This window comes from Callorhinus ursinus, unplaced genomic scaffold (assembly GCF_003265705.2).
Source record: "Callorhinus ursinus isolate GAN/ISIS: 27379988/994484 unplaced genomic scaffold, GSC_fseal_2.0 scaffold25, whole genome shotgun sequence".
NCBI lineage: Eukaryota > Metazoa > Chordata > Mammalia > Carnivora > Otariidae > Callorhinus > Callorhinus ursinus.
Genome location: NW_027397087.1, coordinates 25,895,875 through 25,921,363, shown reverse-complemented (window position 1 = coordinate 25,921,363; position 25,489 = coordinate 25,895,875). Strand labels below are relative to the sequence as shown.

General features: G+C 41.5%; 1 protein-coding gene across 3 annotated transcripts in view; it reads left to right on the top strand.

Moving 5' to 3' along the window:
- The window catches only part of RORA (RAR related orphan receptor A), a 707,812-nt gene that overhangs the window by 641,654 nt on the left and 40,669 nt on the right, over positions 1-25,489 (top strand). For all 3 annotated transcript variants that reach the window (XM_073877103.1, XM_073877104.1, XM_025883747.2), the window contains one exon: positions 23,448-23,533. In XM_073877103.1, coding sequence (XP_073733204.1) covers positions 23,448-23,533 — 86 coding nt within the window. The remainder of the gene's footprint in view (positions 1-23,447; positions 23,534-25,489) is intronic.

Genomic DNA, 25,489 nt, shown 5'->3' with positions numbered 1-25,489 from the left:
AATATATATTTTCCTCTCTCAGGAAATTTTCATTTTATCCTATGGCACATTAAAAATGGGTAGGTGCGTCAGAAAAGCAGAGGGTTTGGTGGGGGGGGGAGGAAAGCTTGGGGTAGGGAGCTGTTGGTGAAGGGCTCTCCTCGAGGGATAAATGCTGAATAGAGGCCCTTCTTTTCCCAGCAGGTGACTGAATGGGTCATGTTGTCTTTCTGTTGATCCCAGTAGCTTCTCTTACCTAGTGTGAGAACTCCCCTGAGATTTTCACATCCTGCATGTTTCTCCCCGAAGTAGTGTTCTAGGATAATGTGCTTTTTGTTTCAACTGCTGTTCCTGGTTTCTGTTCTCTAAAACCCTTCTAAGCCATATTTTCCATGATTGTTCAGTGCTGGCTTTGGTATTTAAATAAGCCTTTCAATGGGTCATTAGCTCTGTAATTAATTCTAGCTATTTTTAAATGGTGCCTTGGTTATTAAAGAGCTGCCATATTCTCAACAGCCTTGTCTTTCTTGGAGCATCCCTAAGCATTAGCTGATTTTTTTTTTTAGTGCCAAAAATATTGTAATTTTTTTTCTCCTTTCAAATATATTCTTCACTGGTAGGAAGAGTCAACGTTTTTGAATGAGGACAGAAAATATTTAACTGTTACATTTCTGTATGATAGTCTTGGACTTTTATTTTTCTTTCAAATGATCTCAACAAATAACCATCAAGGACTTCCTGTAGCCAAGGCCCTGCCCCCTTTCTTTTTTGTTTACATTTTAAAAATCAATATTGGCAAATCACAGGATTTTAATAGGAAGTGACTTTTTGAAGAAGTAACTATATCGAAATCACTTAGACAGTTGGTTGCAAAGCTTAGAATTAGAACCCAGAGCACCTGACTCAGCCCATTCTTTCCATTTATTTGTGCTTTGTTACATAATATTAACATAGCTGTTAGTCTCTGTGACACTGGAAGAGGCTTACCAATTCTAATATTAGAACCAGCGAGCCTGGCCCCACACCCTTGGCAGACGTCACAATCAATCACAGCACAATACACCTCAACCAGCATCCAAAGCATTCATGAGAAATCATCTGACTTAGGAAATGAGCTGAAACCCACTTGCCACCGTGACCTTACAGTAATCCCAGGATAAAGCAGTAATTCTTGGTTCAGAAAAGCAGATGGAGATTAACTTTGATTATTGAGTATTATCTGAGATTAGATAAAAATACCGATAACTCATATAATAATAGTAATAGTGGCTACCATTGTGTGCCAGGCACTGAGCTAATTGTCCAGATGTATTCTTGCATCTGAGCCTCATAACAACCCTGTGAAATAGTTACTGCCGTCTCTGATACAGACAAAGAAATTGAGGATTGGAGAGGTGAAATAATTTGCCCAGGATCACTGAGCTGGTAAGTGGCAGACTTAGCATTTGGGCTTGAATCTATCTCTAAAGCCACTCCTTGACACCTAACAGTATACATGGGGTGTCCAGGTGCTGACCACTGTGGACCAGCCCTTGATTTCAGAAGAGCAGTAACTACCTTTCTTCTCCATGACGGTGACCCTTACCCCTCACCTCTAGCCCCTGACCTTTTTTTTTAATCCTGCGAACTCCTTTGGCATCTTTGAGTGACAGGTTCTAGTAAATATAGTTCAGAAAAGGATGCTTGCCCAGTTGATTTTTTTGTTTCGTTTTTTGATAAATTAGGTATCCTTGAACTTGTTTTGGTTCTTGCCATAGAGTTTCCATGCTAGGAGGAAATACCCAGGGCTGTTTAGGATGTCTTTAGCAACCTTTTTGTTCCTCTCTAGAGTAATAGAGATTACATGCTAGAAGCAGGTGATAGGGTTCCCTAATTGAATCATTCCTTTGGAACACCTGCCGTGTGTCAGGCACTGAGGATGAGGAATACAGGATGAGGAAGAAAGACAGGTCCCTGCTCCTTCTACCATCCATTCTAAATGTGTGGAGACAACTAATAAATATGAAGCATTCCAGGGAGTGATAAATGCTATGAAGAATGGATCCAGGTATTACAGTAGCAGATGACTCGGGGGGAGAGGGTAGGGATGCCTCTGGTTTTTTACTTGCTATGGTCCCTAGGGTATTAAGGGTATTAAGGGGGACCTTTAAAAGGCAAGTTTAGGGGCGTCTGGGTGGCTCAGTCGGTTAAGTGCCAGTCTTCAACTCAGGTCATGATCTTGCGGTCCTGGGATCAAGCCCCATGTTGGGCTTGCTGCTCAGCGGGGGTCTGCTTCTCCCTCTCCCTCTGCCCCTAACCCCGCTCATGCTTGCTCTTTCTCTCCCAGATAAATAAATAAAATCTTAAAAGAATAAATAAATGAAAGGCAAGTTTAGTTCCTGTACTTCTAGATATATTATAGCCCACTTGTGGCTGGGACTGGAGCTGGGGGAAGATGTCAAGTGGACACAACTTTATTTCAATGTAATCTTCCTCTTTGGCACCCCTGCCATTTTCCCAGTCTGTTAGGGTTTTCTCTCCTGATAACTGTCTCCACCCCCAACTGCCCGGCATTCTGCCTGCGGTGCCAAAGCTTGCTGCCTTTCCCTACCACCACCACCAGCGTGACCCATGAATGGTCTTCTGTTTCGTATCCTCAAGGTCAGGCCCCCTATGGCTGCCCAAGCCTCAACTAGCCACCCTGATAAAACTAACTTCGGCTCACTCCTCCTACCTGGTGATTTCTGTTAGCCCTGGTTCTGTTTTTTTCATCTGTGAAATGGGGAGGTTGGGATAAACCTAGTTGAAAGATGGCAGGAGAGTGAGAAGATGTGGGTGGTGGTTTCTCCTCTGTCTCACCCCAGCTTGATAATCTCAGGACAGGCCCTATGTCTCTCCAGGCCTCAGTTGCCTTGGCTGAAAAGCACTGGGTTCGATTGGGTCATCTCAGAGGTCTTCACAGGTCTGGAGCTCTGTAATTTGGTGTGGTTGAGCTCTTTAGAGCAAGCTAAGCAAAACAGAAACTATGATTCATGAGAGGGAGCACCTCTACCTTCATTGTCTAACCCCGGGAAGGGTCTTCAGACAAGGAAGGAGACTAGTAAGGTCTCACTGCAGGGCAGTAGGAGAAGTTATTCAAGGCCTTTTAACTTCCCTTCCCGAGGACAGTTTGTGTGGGGAATGGACTCTTACTGCGATGATTAATGAAATGAGAACAAAGATGACTCTTCATATCTTAAACCGTAGAAATAGCAGGTTTTAACGAAAGCCACATCTCCTGACCAAGGTGTGGGAACTGAGCAGGGGCCAGAATGAGCCAAAGCATCAAAATCACATATTTGTGTAAGTGACTAGCTTCTACTTCCTTGTTATCTGTTATTTTACTCCGCATTGAGGTCAGAGTGGTAAAGCTATTATGCTATGTATACATTTACATTAGATTATCAAGAAGACAATGGGCAGGGGCATGCTTGAATCACTCTCATCCGTTATCTCTAAATGCTGAAAAATAAATGTGCATGATACATTTCTACATGGATGCATTGTGTTGTATATTCCCTGTCTAGCCATAGATTTTACTTAATTGATTTCACTTATGGAATCCCATGAAATCTCCTTGCAGAAATCTGGAAAGATGAAGAGGTACTACCTAGTTCATCACTAGCTTGTCTTCTTCTCCTTTTTTTTTTTTAAGGTTTTATTTACTTATTTGAGAGAGAGAACAAGTGGGGGAGGGGGAGGGAGAGAGAGGAGCAGACCTCCCACTGAGCAGGGAGCCCTGCTGAGGGTCTTGATCCCAGAACCCTGAGATCATGACCTGTGCCAAAGGCAGCAGCTTAACCAACTGAGCCACCCAGGTGGCCCTAGCTTGTCTTCTTCTAAAGGCGTTTGTTTAGTGTGATGAAGAACAAGTGGTCCACACAGTGAATCTTCTGCACAAACTAAATTAGCAGAAAGAACAGCAAAACCAGCATGGTTCTGCAAAATGCTTCTTTTGTTTTCTGTCAGTATGGTAATGATTCCACACAATTGAAAACTTATTTTTGTAAGCTGGTATCTGGTGTAATTTTGAGGTGTGAATTCAGCCATTCATTGTTTGAACTTTTATTATTTCAGAATTAAGGTAGCCTTATTTAGATTCCTTCATCATCTCCTTTGAGAGTCAACATTTACATGATAATCTGTACATCCATTTACATCTCTTTCTGACTGTCCTTGAGGAAAACAAACAGCATCAAAAAGGATTAATTATTTTCCAGTGCAATCTTACTGTGTGCTGACAATAACTTTAATCCCTTTAATGTCCAAATGAGTAGGCTTGATAACTGATAACATTTCTATTGATATTTTCCAGATACGATTCTGTAGCAAAAAAACACAAAACTTTTAACACAAAACTAAAACACCAAAGGGGGAAACCATAGATACATAGACCATAAATTCTTTGGCTTTAAACATTTTTTTTTTTAAATGAATGTGTTTGGGGTTGGATATGAACAGTTTAAAACATTAAAACTTCCATCCAGATTTTAAGTCTTAGATGTTCCTCTCCAATACATTTTAGTAGGTCAAAGCGCTCAAATATAAACAATCATAATCTTTGGCCATTTAGCTGTCAAATATCACTTTTATTTTATTTTATAAAATGAGCTACATTGTCCTTGTGATTTAATTGATGGCTGGAAGAAAATCAGACACTTTATATACAGCAGGATTTGCGAAACCCTGGAGTCCTATTTGTGGCTATTTCATAATACAAGTTAAAAATACATTTTTTTGTTTTGTTTTGTGGATTAGAAAGGAGGTGCAAGAGCATGGAGAGAGGCATTACAGTTTGAATTTATAATTAGAAATAGAGTCAAATAAAGAGATTATTACCATGAGAGTATTACCAGATGCCCACCCCCCCCCCAGGACCCAGGCAGTCTCTTTGTGAGAATTCACCTTGGGTGTTTAAAAACCATTGCAATAAAAAAAAGTGATAATAAAAATGGTATGTAACCACTGTAGCAAGCACAACAAATATGTTTTATCCTGAGAAATTGCAAAATATTTTCTTATCCCATGTTTGATCCCTGTCTCTTAAGAGTGTTTGAAACCAAAGAATGTAGCAAATACTGTTATATATTTAGGCTATTCCCTTAGACCTTGCTTATTTCTTAAATTAATTCATGGACAATGAACAGGGAGAGGAAAATAAGAGCAACCACGAAATGCCCCAGCCATGTGATAGAGAATACCACTTCCTAATGCTTACTCCCTACCTAAGAAAACAGCTTTACTTTCTTCTCTCTTGTGCCAAACTTGATTGCATGGGGCAAGAAAGTACCTAGCAACTCTTTTTTAATGTTGTACTATTAACTTCACTCAACACAACATGTTTACTTCCTTATAACTTTGGGAGTAAGTACAGTGTTTTGTTGCTCGTTTACAATATAGTCAGGCAGCAGACACAGTGCATAAAAGGTGCTACCTATCATCAAACACATCAAGGATGCCGGAGATGTTTCTGCTTTCATCAATAAGACTTTGTTAAACTGTACATATCAAGAAGTTCAATAGGAGCGATGTAAAGCTAGTCTGATATTTTTATATTTTTGTCTGCCACATTATTTTGAACCAACACTCTACACCTTTATTTATTTATTTATTTATTTATTTTAAAGATTCTATTTATTTATTTGACACAGAGAGAGAGAGACAGTGAGAGAGGGAATATAAACAGGGGGAGTGGGAGAGGGAGAAGCAGGCTTCCTGCCAAACAGGGAGCCTGATACGGGACTCGATCCCAGGACTCTGGGTTCATGACCTGAGCTGAAGGCAGACAGACACTCAACGACTGAGCCACCCAGACACCCTTACACTCTACATCTTTAAATGTTGTGTTCATACTTCTCACTTTCCAACGTTCGAGGATGTCATCATTAATTTTCTTCATTAGCTTTGCGTTTCTCAGAAAGGAACATGTTCTCCCGTGGCAATTCTTGACCACTTTAGCAAATTGAGACCACCTGTTGATTTAAGAGTGTTATATGTGTTGGATTACCTAGAATGGCTTGCCCAAAGATTCTCTTTTGGAAAGGTACCAGCACAATGCCCGAAATGCCAGAGGGTGGAAAGTCATGGTCTCGACGGGGGAATGACTAGAGTGTTCCTGGAGACACTGTTTTCACATGGCTGACATTAATGACAACCCAATGCTATGCATTCACTAAATGTTTTCATTTCAGAAGAGCATCAAAACCACGGAGTCCTTTCAAGTTGTCTTCTTTTACTGCGAAACCAGAAACCATGCGAACAACTACTTTCAGTAATAACCTGTGTCCCAGCTACAGGCCATATTAAACTCTTTGTCATATAATTTTCTAATTTGTGTGTAGGTAGTTGTAGCAAACAACTTCGTTTGTTTCGGAGCATGACGTCAGAAAACATATTTTAATGCAGCAGTGATGGGTAATGAAATCAGAATTTCCACCAAGTCCGCTCTAATTGAACAGTATTGTAAGGAGAGATAAAACAGGAGACTCCGAGTTTATTCCCAAAGTCATTTACATTATTAGGTAATGAGGCTGATTTTATTTTAACAAATGTACTAGGAGGGATGCTTCCATGTGGACGTTGCCCCTTCATAGCCAGTCCACTGGGGAGGCTAGACATCTGTGCCAAGAGTGCTGTCACTGCCCAGAACTAATACGTCATCTCTCTTCTGGAACGGCTTTCCACTCCTGTAGCGGTAGTCTCCATAGTGGCCATTATTCTTCTGGAAAAGTGACTTGGATTTTTTAAAATAACCAATGGTTAATATGGTGAGTAAGGTCAGAGAAGAAACAAGGCCAGGCTGTTTTTCCTTAAGAACAACAACAACAACAGAAGTGACTACGAAGTGGCAAACTCATCTTTATGGGCATGCTGGCCCTGCAAGTGGTTGCCAATGGAAGCAGTTCAAAGAAGTTAGTGACAAGGACAGCATCGCTGTTTTGAAGACCAGTCTTCATTCTGGGTGAGAGGCTGGTGCCAGTAATTTTGCGGGAAGAAAATAGCGGCCGCTGATTCTCTCTTCCAGGAAATTAACATGGTGGATGGCAGCCACAGGGAAAACAAAGAACATTCCAAGGCCGTCTCTGCCTCAGCAGGGAGATGGCTCCACACACACAGCGCGTGTCCCCTAGCCAGATCTCACCCCCGTCCCGAGAGTGCACGGTTCCAGCCATGTCAGAGTTACTACTCCCTGACTAACAAAACAACTACGCAGTGAGCAGTGAGTGTGGGAAGCCGAAGGGAGGGAGAAAGAAGGGAAACTCCTAGAATGGTGCCTTTCGTTGTCATAACCTGATAGCGATCACCAGAGAAGTCTGACTTCAGCCACCAGTCCAGGAATCACTAAGATGCCACCAAGGTTGGCTGTGGAGCCATCAGTGCTTTTCCTGCAGGCGGCCCAGAGCTCCCTGTTCTGGGCTGGGCAGACCTCACTGACTCAGCTGTGGGGTTCAAGACCAGGGCTTGCTGGGGAATTTGATAGAAATGGTGGTGGTGGGATGGGACTGAAGCTTTCCCTGTGAGAAGTCCTTTGGAACTACCCGTGTTTTATCCCATTTTGCGGTTTCATGTGTTTGAGGCTATAAAAATGGGTTTTCCCTAAGTTTTATGTTTTAAAGTTTCTGAGATGCTGCTGAAGAATGTGCAGAACTGCGACCTATTTTCTTGTCCCCGTTCCTTTCTTCTAGGGATGGTTTTGGCTTGCTGCAGTTGTGGGGAAGTAGCCTGCGTGGAGTGAAGTGAGTGGCAGCATTCCTAGGGAAACCCTTCTTAGATCTGCCACTCGTGCCTTCAGACCCCTTGGCCCACTGGCTGTTTATGCCCATTGCTGAAGTCTGTGTGACCAATTTCCTCCAGTTTCAGCAATTACTCTCGCACTAGACAGACCAAACATTAATTCAAGTAACAGTTAATATGAATTTAAATTCCTGGAATGTTAAAATGCATCATTGGTTTAGGAAATTTGTTTGTTGGCCTTTGGGGCTTTCCCCTTTCTCCTTTCTTGTTCCCCATTTTTCTGTTACAGTTGAATAAAATGTGGATCCTGGCAAAATCAGCAAGGGTGGAGATGCCACACGGCTATTTGTCAGGTTAGGAGAAGAGTGAGAGGCTGGTATCCTGTGGGGCTGAGGGTTCCCCAGCCTCCTGACTCCCTGATGGAGGTTAGACTGAGGGTAGCCTGACTGCCACTTCTCTTTTAATCTCTTCCTTAAAACCCCATTAAGGATGGAGCGCCTGGGTGGCTCAGTTAGTTAAGCATCTGCCTTCAGCTCAGGTCATGATCCCAGGGTCCTGGGATCGAGCCCACATCAGGCTCCCTGCTCAGCGGGGAGTCTGCTTCTCCCTTTCCCTTCTACCCCTCCTCCCTGCTTATGTTCTCTCTCTCTCTCTCAAATAAATAAATGAATAAATCTTTAAAAAAAGCCATTAAGGAAGGCTCTTGGAATATCACGTATAAAAATCAGAAAGGCCTTTTAAAATCATTGCCCTCACTCTTCCTGAGAACCCCGTGCCTTACTGAGGACATTATGCTTTACAAAGTGCCTTGAACTAGGTTCTCAAAGAATATTTGTAAAATTATGCCCAAAGAAAACATTCTTTGAAATTAATTAGTAATGTCCAAGTCAAGAAAGAAAGACAAATAATAGATTCACTCTAAAATGAACTATACCAGGGGCACCTGGGTGGCTCAGTCGTTAAGCGTCTGCCTTTGGCTTAGGTCATAATCCCAGGGTTCTGGGATCGAGCCCCACGTTGGGCTCCCTGCTCTTCGGGAAGCCTGCTTCTCCCTCTCCCACTCCCCCTGCTTGTGTTCCCTCTTTCGTTGTGTCTCTCTCTGTCAAATAAATAAAATCTTTAAAATAAGATAAAGTAAAATAAAATGAACTATACCATCTAAATGGGCAATGAAATATCCCTCTTGAACACCATTTACCTCGACAGACCAGGAAAGGGGAGAGCATTGGTCTGTCATAGATGGGAGTAATTCACTCTCAGGAAATATTTTGAAATGGATTGATACTTCTCTAGTAGTTACCTGCCTTGCTATTGGCAGTGATAAATTTTATGGTGATCAGTTCATCTTGGCTAACTGACAGTTCAAAAAGCTATTTCCAAGAACAAGAAACTGGCTTCAGTAGAAATATTATTTGTTGGGCGCCTGGGTGGCTCAGTCGTTAAGCGTCTGCCTTTGGCTCAGGTCATGATCCTAGGGTCCTGGAATCGAGCCCCGCATCGGGCTCCCTGCTCAGTGGGAAGCCTGCTTCTCCCTCTCCCACTCCCCCTGCTTGTGTTCCCTCTCTCGCTGTGTCTCTCTCTGTCAAAGAAATAAATAAAATCTATAAAAAAATAGTATTTGTTTATTTTAGAGGGCAGGGATGGGTAAGGATTGTCAGACTTATTCTTATGATGTATTTTAAAGGAAGTTTTAAATGAACAGTAATTCCTCAGAGATGCTGGCTGTCTTTCTGATTATTGGCAGGTCTGTTTGAGGTGTGACTGGTTTTTTAAACAACATTCCAAGGTTATGCACCTGAAAGAATCTTGTCCCATTCAGAATTTTCAGTCTGAAAGCCTGCACACGTATTTAAATGATTTTTTCTAAGCCTTAATTCTTTTCTTTGAACTCTGTTTCTTGGAATTGCTTTCAGTGACTGCATTGGGTTTCTTTAAATAACAGCAAAATTAAAATAAAGGCAGGTCAAGGTGAGTAGCACTGGGCTGACTCCAGCCACCCCTCTGGGCATTGGTTCCCCAACATCTTACAGGGAAGGCTCTAGTCTGATGAACACACTTGTGCTGCCACCAGAACCTGCCTCAGAAGTTACTTCTGTGTGTCTTGATGGTCCTTGACATGACCTTGGACTTGGCCCTTGGCATCAAATGCCTGGACCTTTGTATCTGGGAATGAGGTAGCTTGAGGTCCTAAAATGCTTGGCTGTAGGAGGTTTTGTTTTGAAAACTAAATAACAATTAGAAATAGATTTGTACGACTGATGCTACTTGCCATGGGCTGTGCTGCTATGGATTTAAAGCAAAAGCACACAATTACTGGGGCGGGGGGGGGGGCGGGTTGGCGCGGTTAAACAACCTAACTCTTTACCAGCACATTCTATTGAAATTATTTGCCTTGAAGGGAAAATAATACTTTATTTTCCATCAGCACCACATTAGCATTGTGTCGTTGCCTTGTCTCTTCTATAATGGCTCTGTATTGAAAGGAGTGCTTTTTGATCCATAGTAGTAAACATTTATTTTTAAATAAGGCACAAAAAAAAAAGAGGAGGGGGCAGGTGTATAGAAACAAAGAGTTCTAGCTCTGGTAAGAGTTCTGGCAGAACTTTGGGCGCCTGGGTGGCTCAGATGGTTAAGCGTCTGCGTTCGGCTCAGGTCATGATCCCAGGGTCCTGGGATCGAGTCCCACATTGGGCTCCCTGCTCCTTGGGAGGCTGCTTCTCCCTGTGCCTCTCTCTCTCTCTCTCTCTCATGAATAAATAAATAAGATCTTAAAAAAAAAAAAAAAAAGAGTTCTGGCAGAACTTTTACTCTGGACCTTGAGGAGAACATTTCATTATGTTCCCTTTCCTAAGCCAAAAATGAGATGAAATAGACAACTTGGTTGCCACATGGGCTTCTCTTCCCCTTTGGATTACTACTTTCTCCCTGACTAGATGACATCTGTGGGGTCTTGCCATGAAAAAGATGTCCCCACTGTTGGAGAAATGACAGGTCAACTCTCCCGTAATCATCAAATCACAGCGTGGTATAGCAGGACTGAATGGGGAAGACTATCCGGTTCACCAGTGTATCTAAAAACAGATGAGGGGAGGGGAGCCCTGGAGAAAGATGCTGGCAGAGATTCTCAGGGGGGTTGGCAAATTGCACTCACTAACTGGTAGTTTTAGGTCGCTCAGTCTTTTTGCTATCTCACCACACAGCTCTTAGAAGCTTCTCCCACTTCCTCTGCTTACCCACCTCTCCAAGATGCCAGCCTTGCCGTGGGCTTTACCTAGAAAGTGGGTTGCTGACATAATATGCACTGGTGTCTTTCGGTTCTGCTTTTTATCTGTTTAGCGTTACTTCTCATCTTAGGCCTCTGCATTAGAAATAAAGCTCCTAGGGGCTCCTGGGTAGCTCAGTCAGTTAGGCATCCGACTCTTGGTTTCTGCTTGGGTTGTGATCTCAGGGTCGTGAGATGGAGCCCTGTGTCAGCAGAGAGTCTGCTTGAGATTTTCTCTCTCTCCCTTCCTCCCTCTGCCCCTCCCCCCTAAAATAAATCTTCAAAACAAAACAGAAAGCTGCTAAACTTTACCGTGTCTTTATTTAAAAGGAATATGACCTATCCTTCATTCTTTTGCTAGTTCCCTCAACTCCAGTGGCAGACCTTGCCAGATACTACTGTCCTTAAAACGTGCGTGAGGAGGAGAAGGAATGCTAACGTTTATTAAGCACTTACTATGTGCTAGGCGCTGGCTCTACGGACACTCGACCTGGGTACCCTTTTATAATGCGGTAGGGATCATTTTAAAGGAGAGGAGGAAAATCAGGCACAGAGAGAGTAAGAAAGCTGCCCACGTTCAGATGGCTAGTAACAGGGCTGGGATTCAATCCCAGGCTCTAGAACTTGCAGATTTAACCTCTGCACTTCACCTTCAAGGTCATACTCAACTCTTTCCTTTCTTCTCCTTATAAAACAGTTTTCACTTTCATCCTTGGTTTGTACAGAGTGAAGCTAATGCCGTAAGGTGAAGTGTGCTAGTGGGTTCTGTGTATCCTCTTCGCGTCCCCGGTGTCTAACTGTGCAGGTTCCCAGCAAGTAGTGGTAGGACTTGCAGCTGGATGGACCTGTGTGTGAGCATGTGGCATGTGGTGTGTGTGTGTGATGATTTAAGATGGTGGCAGTCATGGGTATTAAAAAGGACCTGCTATTCTGAGCTCAGGCGGTGACAGTAAGATGTGCCCGTAGCAGCTGTTAGCAATCAGAGTGTGTTTCCATCTCATGTGAAATGTGCTGCCATCACTTGTGAAGTGGCTTTCAAAGCCTTGCCACACTGAAGTACCAGAGTGTGTGAATGGTGCACTTTTACTGCAAATTGGAAGAATTCACTTATTCCGATGATAATGTCACACTCACCCAAGCTATCTGAAGTGACAAAAGCACACATGGCCAAATGCTGGGTAGCTGATAGGAGTCTGTGCAGGACGGTCATAGAATGGCCTCCAAAACGTTTGTCTGCAGGCAAAAGCAGCTCCTTGGACGGTAGGAGCAGAAACCGAAAGTCGAATAAGGACAGTGCCGTGCCCCTTACTGTGATATGGCCACATGGCTGCCACATTCTCACCTCCTCTCTAGTACATGACTCACATAAGAATAGGTAGCTTCAGGATAAACACCCATGGTATACCTTTGCTTTTGTTGGGAAAAATGACATTTATTAGATTATGTCATTAGTCTGTGAAATGATGCTTTGTCTGATGTTCAGACCTTCTTAAAATAAATCTGACAGTGTCTTAGCTTGGTCAGAACAGTCCTTCTCTGCCTCACAACTACTCAGTACCCCCAAGGCTCTGCTGCCTTTTACTGCATCTCCCTTTCCTACAAAGAAATAGCAACCAACTCCTGGTTTCTCCCTGTAGGAATAGACTTGGAAACAACTGTGCTTCAGCTCTCGGCAAATATTGTTAGCCATTCTCTGGTTGATCTTGTATAATTAAGAATGGAAATACTTCTTTAAAAAGCAAGTTTAGAGAGCCTGCAGGTAGAGAGAGAGTCAGAAGACACTCCTCAGGTCATTTGTCTGGTCGTTCCTATGCCCGGCTAAACTGGTTGTCTAAGAAAAGCATCATAAAAGATAATTGTAAAAAAAAATACTATTGAACTGCAATCCAGAAATACATCGGTGATGTATTTGAAGGCTTAGACTTGACATATTGGTTGTTTAGATGTCATTGGCTATGTCCTGGAAATTAGAGGTGGAGAACCCAGCAGAATTTTTCTTCCAGGAGTTGGGCACTAATCCTTCAAGATCTTACAGTCTTAATATGATTAATATGACTTCATCTACACTTCTGCTTCTGGCAAGTCTGAATAATTTGCTTATGACTTTTAATAAAAACCAGACCTTTCCCTGGCTTGGTGTCCAAACCTCCATTCTCCCTATTAATTCTAGGGAGATTTTGTAAAGTGGGAAATAGCACAGAGGTAGACGGGGGGATCTGGGCTGTGGGATAATCCTTCTTTACCATCCTCACCCTAGGTCCTTGGACGGAGAAAGTTCTCGTATCATCGACCTGTATTCCTGTGGCTATGGATGTATTGTCATTTTAGTCCTCTTTGGCTTACTATGCAGGGATGTAAATGTATTTCCAAGGTTTAAAGTTACAAGTTATTTTCAGTCTTTTGCCATGAATCCAGACTTGATTTGGTTAGAGAATATTTCTTTAAATGACATAATCTACTATTCAATGAATAGTAACTGATCAAAAAAACAATCCAAGCTAATGGAAAGAAGCAGTGGATTCCTTGGCCTGGTAAACTTTGGTGATGTAACCTGAATTCTTGTTATTTTCACCTACTTCTTCATGTCTTCGTTCAGCTGATTTTTGTGGTAGCACCACTGGGGTGGGGGGTGGGGGGGTCATAGAAATTGTACAATCGAAATTTGCAATCAATGACTGACTTTTTAGGCAGGAGATTTTAGCTCTTTAAGGAGTGTTCTGAGGCAAACAGAATGTTTTGATTGATTTATTCAGTAAACTATGATGCCATATGCTAAGCATACAATGGATGAGATTCATGTGAAGCCATAGAACAAATAGATTTAAACAAATGTGCTATTTGTTATAAGATCCATTTCTATGTCAATAGGTTGTTCTGTCCATGGACTGGTGGTTGAATCACCAGGTTTGTTTATTTTTGTAACACTGTATGTACCTATTAAAAAAATAAATAAAAGCTTCTACATTGAAATACCAAGATTATACAATGAGGCTAGCCTGAGGTGTGCATAAGCAGGTGTGAGATTAAGAGAGCTGCTAAATGGAGGGTTAGGTGTGAGAATTCGGGAGCAATTGTGTAAAGTAAGATTATTTCATAAAATGCAGTAATTCTAATGTTTTGGGTTAAGCAGACACTAGATAAGATCTCCAGATTTGGTTTGGTTTTAAAGATGTTCTTTTCTGTTGTTGTGAAAAACAGACTTCGAATGATGAAAGCAAAGAGCTGACCCCATTGCTCTCAACTGCAAGCAGAGGAAGATTTAACCTAAATGGGGTGCAGTTGTTCTTGTTTAGGGGAAAAAAGGAATTGGTATCTAGAGTGAGGTTGATCACGAGTAAAGATTAGACGCAGTTCTGTTAGTCAGATGACATTTTTTTGGCCTAGTATTATCCAGAAGAATGTAAGGGACACACATCTATTGTTGGAAAAGAAGTTATTAGGGTTTACCTTAATCATAGTCTAACCACTTAGTAAAATAAAATAGATTTTTTCCTTCTGGTAGGAAATGACAGTTAACCCACACTGAGAGATTCAAGAGAAGAATTTTTATTAGATATTTCTGATCTCAAGGTCCTAAAAATCTTCAGGAATTAAATACTGAAAAGAAAAATATAGTTAATTCTAGAATCTTAGAGGAACCTTATCCCAACTGAGAATAATTGGCCAAGTGGCCAGTTACCTTTGTCTTGGTCCCTGATTGCACATAACCCTGCACATTCTCAACAACAAATATGTCTCACTATTTACAAAAGCAATAGAGAGGTTAGATTAGGGAAGACAAAACAGAGAGAAGTATTACTGATACTAATGTATCATCTTTTATTGAGTGAGCATCTGTTTATTCAGTGTTTGCCCACTGGATGAGTAAAGAGAAGCTGCTTCTCTTGCCATTCAAGTATTTTATGCAAGGTTGAGGTAGTTACCAAAAGAGGTAAGAAGTCAATTACCTTAAATGTACGTGTTTTGTATGTTACCGTGTAGTAGGAGGGTTCTAGGTAGAACCGGATCTAAAAATCAAAGCCATCCACTATTCCTCTGTATGAAAAATCTGTTTCCTCTCTGGTTGGGCAGAATTTCCCTGTCTGGGGACAGAAGTGCTCATTTGGATTGGGCTTTCAGCAAAGATATGTATGCATCAGAGAATGTGAGTCAGTTTCTCTGGAAAGCTTAATCTAGTAAGGATAGAAGCATATTACAAAGGATTAATATTCCGTTCCCATTGTCAGAACTACCTGCATATTCACAGAAAGCCACATGAGAAGATATGCCTGTCTTCCTTTTTCTTCAGAGATTCCCTGCGAACCCAGCTAAGCTCTTTCTGAATTCATAGAGGGGATTCTGGCCCAGTGTTTTAACTCCTCTGCACTGAAGTCATATGTGTATAAAGTCTGAAGAAAATAGCCGAAGTTCCAAAATTCTACTTTTGACTTATTTTAGATTTAGTTTGCAAATGTTTGTTCTCTTGACTGTTTGAGGTTTGTTTATGTTTATGTGGCAGGTATAGGCATTACTTTTTATTAAAAAATCATTTTTAAAAAAGCTGTTAAGTTTTCAGCAGAAACCACAATCAATTTAAAGAAATGGCTTTAGGGGCGCCTGGGTGGCTCAGTCGTTAAGCGTCTGCCTTCGGCTCAGGTCATGATCCGAGGGTCCTGGGATCGAGCCCCGCATCAGGCTCCCTGCTCAGCCAGGAGCCTGCTTCTCCCTCTCCCCCTCCCCCCTGCTTGTGTTCCCTCTCTTGCTGTGTCTCTGTCAAATAAATAAATAAAATCTTAAAAAAAAAAAAAAAGAAATGGCTTTAAATAGTAGGTAAGATACAGGAGTTTTGTCAAACATGGGCTAGGACTTTTTTTTTTTAATGGCTCTAATTTGACAAGCTCCTTTGAGTCAGACATCGACTTAACACCGAGACTCAGAATGTCACCGTGTGACATGTATGTTTATGGTTTAACATGTGGGAATCCTTCCGTTTCCACAGTGCCTCCGCAAGACTGCACAAGCCCTGGTGAAAATTTCGTTTCGGTGACTTTGCTTCTGACAGCCATCTATGTGTTCTTTTTCTTCTTGAGACTAAGATAGTAACATCTGGACCTATTAGTCCCTCAGGAAGGCATTTTGGGAACCAACAATTAAAAAAAAAAAAAAAACCTAAGTCTGGCCAGCAGATGAAAATTACAGTTCTGTGTATTTTTCTTTATTCTCTTTGTGGAGGAGCCTGTTGTGGGTAGTGAGGGCACAGCGTCCTGGTCCTTGCCAAGAATGATATGCCAAGCTTCCTAAAGCTTCCTATTTATATAAGTCTTTTCATCTTCAAAGAGCTTTGCGAGCATTCATTTACCACCACCTGCCTGGGAGGTAAGAATTATTCCCATTTTATAGACGGAGGAAGTGGAGGTGTAAGTGACTTGCTTGAGGCCACCCAGCGAGTTGAGGGTCAGAGAGAGACTTGGAAGGATTGCCGACTCCACTTCTTAGCTGAATCAGCCTGCAGCTCTTTCTCTTGTGTGTCGTTTCCCCTTGGGAGCCCCAGATCGATGCTAGCATAAGTCTAAAGGCATCATATAATCCTGAATAGGGAAGAGACCCCAAGTCTCTCTTACTTGTGGCTGCCTCTACCGTTGAAACTCTGGGAAATCCAGCTAGAGAGAAGCCATTTTACCCTCCTGAGATTCACTGTCTGCATCTGTAGATTGGGGGTGATAATACCCAGCGGCCTACTTCAGAGCTGCTGGGAGCACCAAAATCAAAATGTGCTGATGAGAACAAAAACTTTCAAGCCTGTTACAGAACTCTGCAAATATCAGACATTCTTATTGCTGCCAGAAATGACCACGAGGTTGCGGTATCAAAGGGGTAGGGCTTTTCTAATTAGGTGGCTAATTGCTTTGGTGATGTTCAGTGAGGATTAAGTACTGTTTTTATGAAAGAATCCACAATCAGTGGAAGGAAAGACTGTATCAGGGAAACATACTAGTATGATAACTAGTATATAGTTAGCAGACAAAATGGCAGAACACACTGATGGTTAGTTGGGACAGTATGCCGCTGGAACTTGGCCTTCGCCACCCCCGAGGATCATCAAACATGCCTGGGCTGCGGAACATAGCCAGGCTGTACCCTGAGCCATGCGTGCAGGACAGCTGAAGGTGCCAAACTGGTCAAAGCCCACGGTCTATTCCCCTCCCACCACGGAGATGTAATGAGAGCTCTCTGCAAATCCTCTGGTGGCTTGTGGCTTCCAGCAGCAGCCCTGAGAGAGTGGAGGAGAAGCATTTTGCTCCCTGAATTGTTCACCACTAGTATGCACGGCACCTTCGCACAGTATAAAGAAGGCATCAACCCGGCAAGGATGCTTTGGAAAAGAGGTGCTTCTCTGGGCAGACAAATGAGAGCGAGGCTCCCTTGCTCCGGACTGTTACAGCCTCTCTTCAGCAGCCTCAACAGCCAGGTGAATTTCAGCCCCTACTTTTGTCCCCTCGGCGGGGCCCCATTGGGCAGGGCACAGTGTCCTTGGAACCAGGAGATAGCCAGACCCAGAGGGGCTAGAAAATTCTAGAAGCCGGGAGCTTTGAAAGCTGCTCCAGGTAAGCGGGTGAAGCCTCTGCCATTCTCCCCCAGCCGGCCTGGACATGCAGGCCTGGCCACATCCAGGCAGCTGCAGAAGCCTTTAATACCCCAGCAGTTTTAAACTGGGGATAAAATAAAGTGACTAATCCATAAAGGACTCAAGCCATTTTACTGAAAATAAAATCAAATGCCTTGGGGTTTTTCTTTTTAATCTTTATTGGTTTTTCTGCTTACAAAAGTAATACATGCCGATTGTAAAAAATTCAAACGTTGGAGGACTATGGAACATAGCAAGTGAAAAGCCTTCCATATTCTCAGTCCTCCGAAGAAAGACTGTCAACAGATTGGTGTAAAAGATAGTTGTTTTTGGGTTTGGGTTTTTTTTTTTTTTTTCTTTTTTTAAGCAGTAGTTCTCTATGGTTTTTGCAAGACACACAAAACTGTGTAACATTCATCTGTGTCACATACTCTCATGGGTGTACCCAAGGTTTGGCCATTTCCTGGCAAGTCAGCAGTAACCCCACCCTGTTCAGTCCAATTCAAGAAAGTATATGGTTATGCATGTGAGCTAGAGTGAAAGATATTATTGGGGTAACCATAGGTCCCTATTAGTTTGTTTTTTATATGAACCAATAAAAAATTTTTTTTTTTTTTTTTACTATTATTAGTAGCACATTCCTTGGAACACATACCACAACTGATTGCAATATACTGCTGGGCTGTAGCAGTTAAGTGCCAGTGTTGTAAAGGATTGCTGTGGTAGCTTGTATGAACTGCCTGTCATATTATTGGGAGGATAAGCAGCTTTTCTCTATCCCCACTTTGGAAAGGGCTTAAAGTCTGGAGAAAAGAATTTCATTTCGCTATAAGGCAGGATTTCTTATCAACAATAACAATAATAATAACTACTATTTATTGAGTGCCAAATATATCTAACAACTGTGTGATGTGCATATATAGAGAGAGAGAATACATATATAAAATAATCATTTATGTGCTACATCATTTATACATTGTATTACCGAATCTTCAAATATAAAACTCAGGCTCAGAGAGGTTAAGTAATTTGCCCAGCCTTAAAAATTGTTAAACATTGTTGTCAGTCGTCTTAAGGTCAAAAACTCCACTCAGAATTTTATAAAATGGAGAAGAATGGTCTAGAAGGTTGGTGATTACTTACAGTTACAAAATACTAATAAGTGAGGTAACTCCCAGGAAGATATCTTGACATCAGTTCTGAGTAGTTATCAAAGTTTAACCAAATTATTTGTGCTTAGTCCTTTGTATCCTTGGTTAATGGTAGCATACTAATAGCAGTCTGTTCCTGATGTTGTTACTGGAGCAATTTAGCTTGGCTGTGAAGTATGGTGGGAAAAGGGGAAAAAAACTATTGAGTTAAACAAAGACAAAACGTGTCCAAATCCCAAACTTACCTCTTCCGAGCGCTCTGACTTTGTGCAGGTTGTTAGGCTCTCTGAGCTTCCGTTTTCTTACCTGAAAAATGCACATGATGATGATGATGATAGCACCCCCTCCCTCATAAGGTATTGGAGGAATGGATATAATGCCTAACACATTATAAGCCTAAATACATGTTGCATATTATTGGTTATTATAAATCCATTAGATTATCATGGCATCACCTTTCACCCATAGAATGGGTACAACTCTTGTACAATTGTACTTTTTAATTCTTTGGGAGAATGGGTATTTTTCTCTGGACCAAGATATCTCTCCAAAAAAAAGGTCCTGTGGAGTAAATGAGGTGTTAAGAATGCCATTGTCCATGTTCTTGTCCCTTTTATAACTAAAAGTAAAAAGCCAACCTTTTACAGAAGTACAATGCTAAATGACAGCCCAGCCCAAGGACCACTTGGCTAATGAGCATACTTGCATTCCAGGATTTCCTGACTCCCCGGTGCCACTTGTTGTCAGCTCCTTGAAGCTGCAGAAATTTGCCTCTGCAGGTGTGGAGAGCGTGCTTGAATTACTTAGGGTGCATGAGAGAGCAAATTATTTAGGCAATAGAGCTGAAAATGTGGGCAAATTAGAATTTTTCATAGCAAGATTGTGCATTGTTAAGCCAATTCATGATTATATGTGTGTGTCTTGCTTCAGATATTCTGCTACACAATAAACCTCTTTGCTGCGATGAATATGTATGGGGACTAATTTAATCAATATACTTGTGACAGTAGTGGTGTCTGACAGAACTCATCCTTTGAAATTCTGGCTGAGTTAATCTGTGCAGTATATATATGGGCCAAGATTCATAATTTGTGTTAAAAGAAGATTATTTTGAAAAGAAACAACGCTGCCTGTTAGAAAATGAAAAAAGCCTGGGGGATAGAAAGCAAAGGGCAAAGGGACTTTTGTCCTTTTCCCTCTTATTGGTCTGAAAACTCAAATTTAAGGAACTAAACTGCTCTTTTTGAAAAAATATGGCAAGGCATTTTTTTTTCTCATTGATACATTTGAATTCTGTAAATTGACTAAAAGGTGGAGGGAAGTAGCTTTTATGCATTGTTGGATTAAATGGAAGATTGAGTAAGTGCCCTGGTCGAATCTGCAAATGTTTGCTTTCTGGAAATATCAACACATGTGATCAGATCACATTCAGAGAGTTTGCTTTTTGGAGCAGGTGGATTTTAATCATTTCCTAAAGAGCACTTGCAACTGAAATTGTCTTCTGAGATAAGAGAGGCAACCCAGAGGGTAAGCTAGTCGAATAGTTGCATCTGACCAATCAGAATACTTGAACTTTGCTTTGGAGAACCCTCCCGTCACCTTACCATGAGATTCCTGGTGAAGCTTTTCTAATTCCCATTCTTTGGCCAACATTGTCCACGGGAGCTAAGCACAAACACAGTGGGGGTTAAAGGTCTAGGCCAATGGCCCCTGCTTGAAAATACAGGTCAGTCTACAGTGAGTCCATTCATACTAAGCACCTTGGCCTCCATAAATCTTGGGAAATACGTCTCAGCTTGAGTGCCCTCCAGATGCGAAGACCCTGGGAGCTGAAGGAAGGCTGAGTTTGGAAGCCTGACTCAGGCCAGCAGTCCTATGCAGTATTAGGCACCAAACTCTGGGTCTGTGCTACAGTGACCCTCCTGGCTTCCCCTCCACCACCACCTTCCGCCCCCACAGCCAGGCCATGAGTCATTCCAAGGGTGGAGATGCCAGGCTAGGATCCCAGGGCCACCGCCATCATGAACAGACCCCTCCATGCCAGATCTCCATATCACTTGTAGGATTGCAGGAAGCCACTGACAGGCATTTTGGTCCTGTCTTAAACATCATCATTTCACTTCTCATGAATAATCCACTATGAGCCCAGGCAGAATGAACAGCAATACGTTATTCTCCATCCGATCCAGATAGTTTTACTCAGCATTCCCAATATGGTCTGCCCAGGGCCTTCATATCTTACAAAGAACTAAATAGAGGTGCTTGATCTCTCCATTGTTAAGCTGGAAGGAAGGTAAATCTTGAAAGGCCCAAGTTCAGCACTGAGGTTGCTTTAATTGCCTCACATCGTTTTGATGCTGACTTAAACTACAGGGTTTAGCGAAGTTTGTCTGTGTCTGATTTCTGTGATTACGGCTTGAGGTGAGACATAAGCAGAAGCAACTCAGTGTCGGTCTTTTTATTTCACATATAAATTTTGCTTAATAGATGGTCCAAGTACTTTATGTTGCCTAATTATTCTATTCCTTAGGGGTTAGGGTGGGGGAGGCTGCTTCTCATTACAGACTAGTTAATTCCTGTGGGAAAATCCAGGCCATCACTCTCAGCTGATAACACCTTTCAGAATGTCTGTACCACCGCTTGGCTTTTGTGTCTCAGAAGTGTTGGACGTAACTCTATCTAGAGCTACAGACAATATTTGACACAAAACTTGGCCTTGACTATATTAAAAAATATCAGAGGGGCCATCAATGTGAAGCATTATTAGAGTTCAGATTTCATAAAGAAGTTCCTTGAAGAAGTCAAACAAGACACTAAGATGAGGCAGACTTAGAAATTATCATTTTTGTTAAATGTGACCTTATAACACATTAAGCTGCAGAACTCAGAATGGACAGTATACAAAGAAACCATTATTGAGGTATTAGAAACCTACCCATTACAGAAAATATATCGGATGTAAGATTTTGAACAATCTCTAACTCTGGACAATGAAGCTCACTATGTCAACACTAAAAGTGATTGACATGAGGGGCGCCTGGGTGGCACGGTCGGTTAAGCGTCTGACTCTTGGTTTCGGCTCAGGTTGTGATCACAGGATCGTGAGATCTAGCCCCGTGTCAGGCTTCGCACTCAGCGTGGAGTCTGCTTAAGACTCTCTCTCCCTTCTTTCCCTCTCCCTCTGCCCCTCCCCTCCCCTCCGCGCTCGCTCACTCTCTCTCTCTCTCCCCCCACTCTCTAAAATAGATAAATAAGTCTTTTTTTAAAAAGTGATAGACATGAAAAGGGACTCTCCTTCTAGAATAGCTTGCACTCCCTAAAAGTCACCAGAGTACTTGTACTGGTCCCCTTGAAAGGAAGTTAGCAGGTACACATGGTTTATAATGAGGTTAAATACAGTAATTTAATGTATACTGTTTCTGAGTATTGAATGCAAACATCGCATCAAATCCAAAGTAAGTGGTTGTGGAAATTATTCCAGGATATGGGATTACACCGGAAGAAAGAGCGGGCTGTATGTATGTGTGTGTTACTTACATTGTGCAACATATTCCTTGTTGATAAGTCATTGCTATGTGTAAGGCCTGGGGTTAGGTAGGGGCTATATGAAAATGAAGTATACTTACGCTCTTACAGTTGTGTTTGTGTGTGTGATTAAGTAATCTGACATGATATCCGTAGTGAAAACCATGAAAAATAAAACTTAGTGTAATGGAACATTCCGGGTACCCTGGTGAACGTTGCCATCCTGTGTATACAGCTCAGTATTGGTCTTCTTTATTTCACATGTAAATTATATTTAATAGGTGGGCCAAGAACTTTGTTTTGCCTAATTATTCCTGAGGTTGTTTTTTTAATCCTTAATTATGTTCTTCCCAACCAACTGTGCCCAAGGTATATTGGGTTTGCTTAGAAATGTGCTTTGTCATATTTGAGAACTTTGGTGTGATATCTGTTAGTTTTTGGGTGGTCTTCCAACATGAAGCATCTTCAAATGATCAGTTGGTTAGAAATGTATGCACACTATACCAGTCAGTTTCCAACATAAAGAACAGAGAAACTGCATATACTATTCATCAGGATTCACCATTATTAAATTCAGATAGGATATTAACTTTATGGTTGAAAGGTTTTGATCGTACACAAATGGACTGATTTTCAACACATGCCAACTACATTAATTAAAAAAGATAATTAAGGCATTCTTAACTTGCCAGCAAATGTAACTTATTAATATTCTGAATTGAATCATTTTCCTAAGTAGTCTTGACTTTTTGGAGTATATTTTTTTCCCTACCAGTGGAGCTACAATGCTCAGCCAAGACAGATTTATGACCTTTTAAAAATAATGATGGAAAATGAGATCGGAGGAAACATTTTAGTATCTGCTTTGCTCTGAGGCCTAAACTGCGAGCTCTCCAGTTCTTGAAGGCTTTGAAATGCTGATTCCAGTCTTCTTGTGGGTTCTTAAACACCTTCTCAAATGACCCATTTTAATAACCCGAAAGCTATTATATAACGAGCAGCCATAATTTAGTCCAGGGCTCTAGGGGGACCCTCACAGTTCAGCAATGAATAGTTAATGCAGTATAATGTTTAGCAGGTTATTAGTTTTCACTATACAAATGCTGATCAGGGAACGCTTTTATAAGGTGTTTAAAAGAAAATGTAATTAACTGGTTGCGTGCTTCTGTTGCAGCTCAAATTGAAATTATTCCTTGCAAGATCTGTGGAGACAAATCATCAGGAATCCATTATGGTGTCATTACATGTGAAGGCTGCAAGGTAAGCCTTTTTAATTGTTGTTGTTGTTTCTATTAATGTTAGAATGTATCTTTGTGATGTGACTTCTACTATGTCTGAAAATTCAGCTCCTCGGCATTTTGAGTGAAGAGAGATGACAGGACAGGGTAAATATTTTGGTGTTAAATTACAATTAAGAAAGTCATATATATTTTTATGTCTTCCATCAAAATAGCAGGAGGCTAGAGAAGAATATTTGAACATTGCTTGTTTGTCACCTCCAATTCTGGATTTGATGGAACTGATGAACAATCCCTTTGGTTATCTTTTTTAAAAAAGAAATGATTCTAGATTTCTGTAGTGTCGCTATTACAAGCTTTTTGTAAGAAGGTATTTCCAATAGTTTAATCAGAATGTGATTGAAAGTCTTATTGTTGGCACACATATGTTGTTACATCTGGCCAAATTATGAGAAAGCCATTGGAAAGAACTGGGTTCTGGTCCTAGTGCCACCACATGTCCCACTTGTTGGGGGCTTGTCTTAATCTTTTAGTGACTCAGTTTCTTCATCTATAAAGTAGGCATAACACCTGTTCTTCCTACCTCTTAGAACTATTCCGGGGATAGAATGAAAAACTGTAAATAAAAGTCCTTATAAACGGAAAAGTGCCATTTAAACCTAAGTATTATCCTTCTTACTGCTGTTGATACCATTTTAATTATTACTGATGCTGATCGAGGGCAATGCATTACAGCACATGCGTAATTTGGGAATGGGAATAGAGATGTTTATCCTAATCATTCAAGACCTCCAAGCCCAGATTGCCTCTGTTATTCAAATCTCAATTTATTAAGATTTAAATCCTCCTGCTTATATTGGAAGGGCCTTGAGACAGCTTACAGGATAAAACAGTACAAAATAAACAGGCGAGAAGCTATTTAAACATGCAGGCAGCTTCTGAGACAGCTGATTGCCACTGAACCAGGCCTGAATTAGCCCTAAGGCATTTTGAGACTGCACCAAAAAAAGTAAGTAAGTAAATAAATAAATAAATAAATAAATAAATAAATAAATAAAATCCACGCATTTGGTTAGCTTTCCTTCGGTGAAATTAGAAAATATAATGTCATAAAATACAAAATCACCATCAGACACAAATAACTACTGAGAGACTTCAGGGAAATTTGCCTTGTAGTTTCCTTAAGTCTTTGTTTTACTGTTAATCATCGTAATGTGAGGCTTTGTACATGTACAGATGCTTCATATTGGTTCCATCTTGGTGACACTCGAGCTTTCTGCACGCCGCCAAACACACTCTTTTTCTTTGTCATTACCTGCCTTTTAGAAATAGGGGGCTTGCCACTTAAAGAGGATTTTGAATTGTTCATCTTATAGCAACCCTCAAGGCCTCAGGTTCTGGATTACCAAGAAAAAAAAAAAAATGACGTCCTTTTACTTCCTCAGCTTGCCCTCCCTCAAAATTAATCAATTAAGTAAATAAAAGTCCACAAAATGAAATCAGCTGCCTGGCTTATGCCATCCTGGGACAACTGTCATCCCGTTGACTTTCAGAGTTAATTCGGCTGATGTGGCTGGGCACCTGTCACCCACCCTTCCCCCTCACCCAAACCTTCTCGTCCTGGTCCAAGATGGCACAGCCTTTCTTGGTGAAGGGCATACAGACCACAGTGCCCCTCCCCCCCCTTCCCCAGCAGAAGCTCCAGGCAAACTTGATTCTGTGCATTGCATCTCGCCTAGTTATGTTCTTCAGTGGGCAGGGTCCTGGGCATTCACCACATGTCCTTTCATTCTGTCCTGAGAAACTGACCACTCTCTCTGCGTCTTCTAGGAATGCTACGTGTGGTTTTAGGTGCTGACTAAAGCGAGCACCTCAGATCGGCGTCTGAGGCTGGGCCAGGGTTGGGGTGAGGTCTCCTTTGTGCAAAATAACGCACCAGTGCAGAAGATTCATGAATAACATGCTGTTCAATAAAATC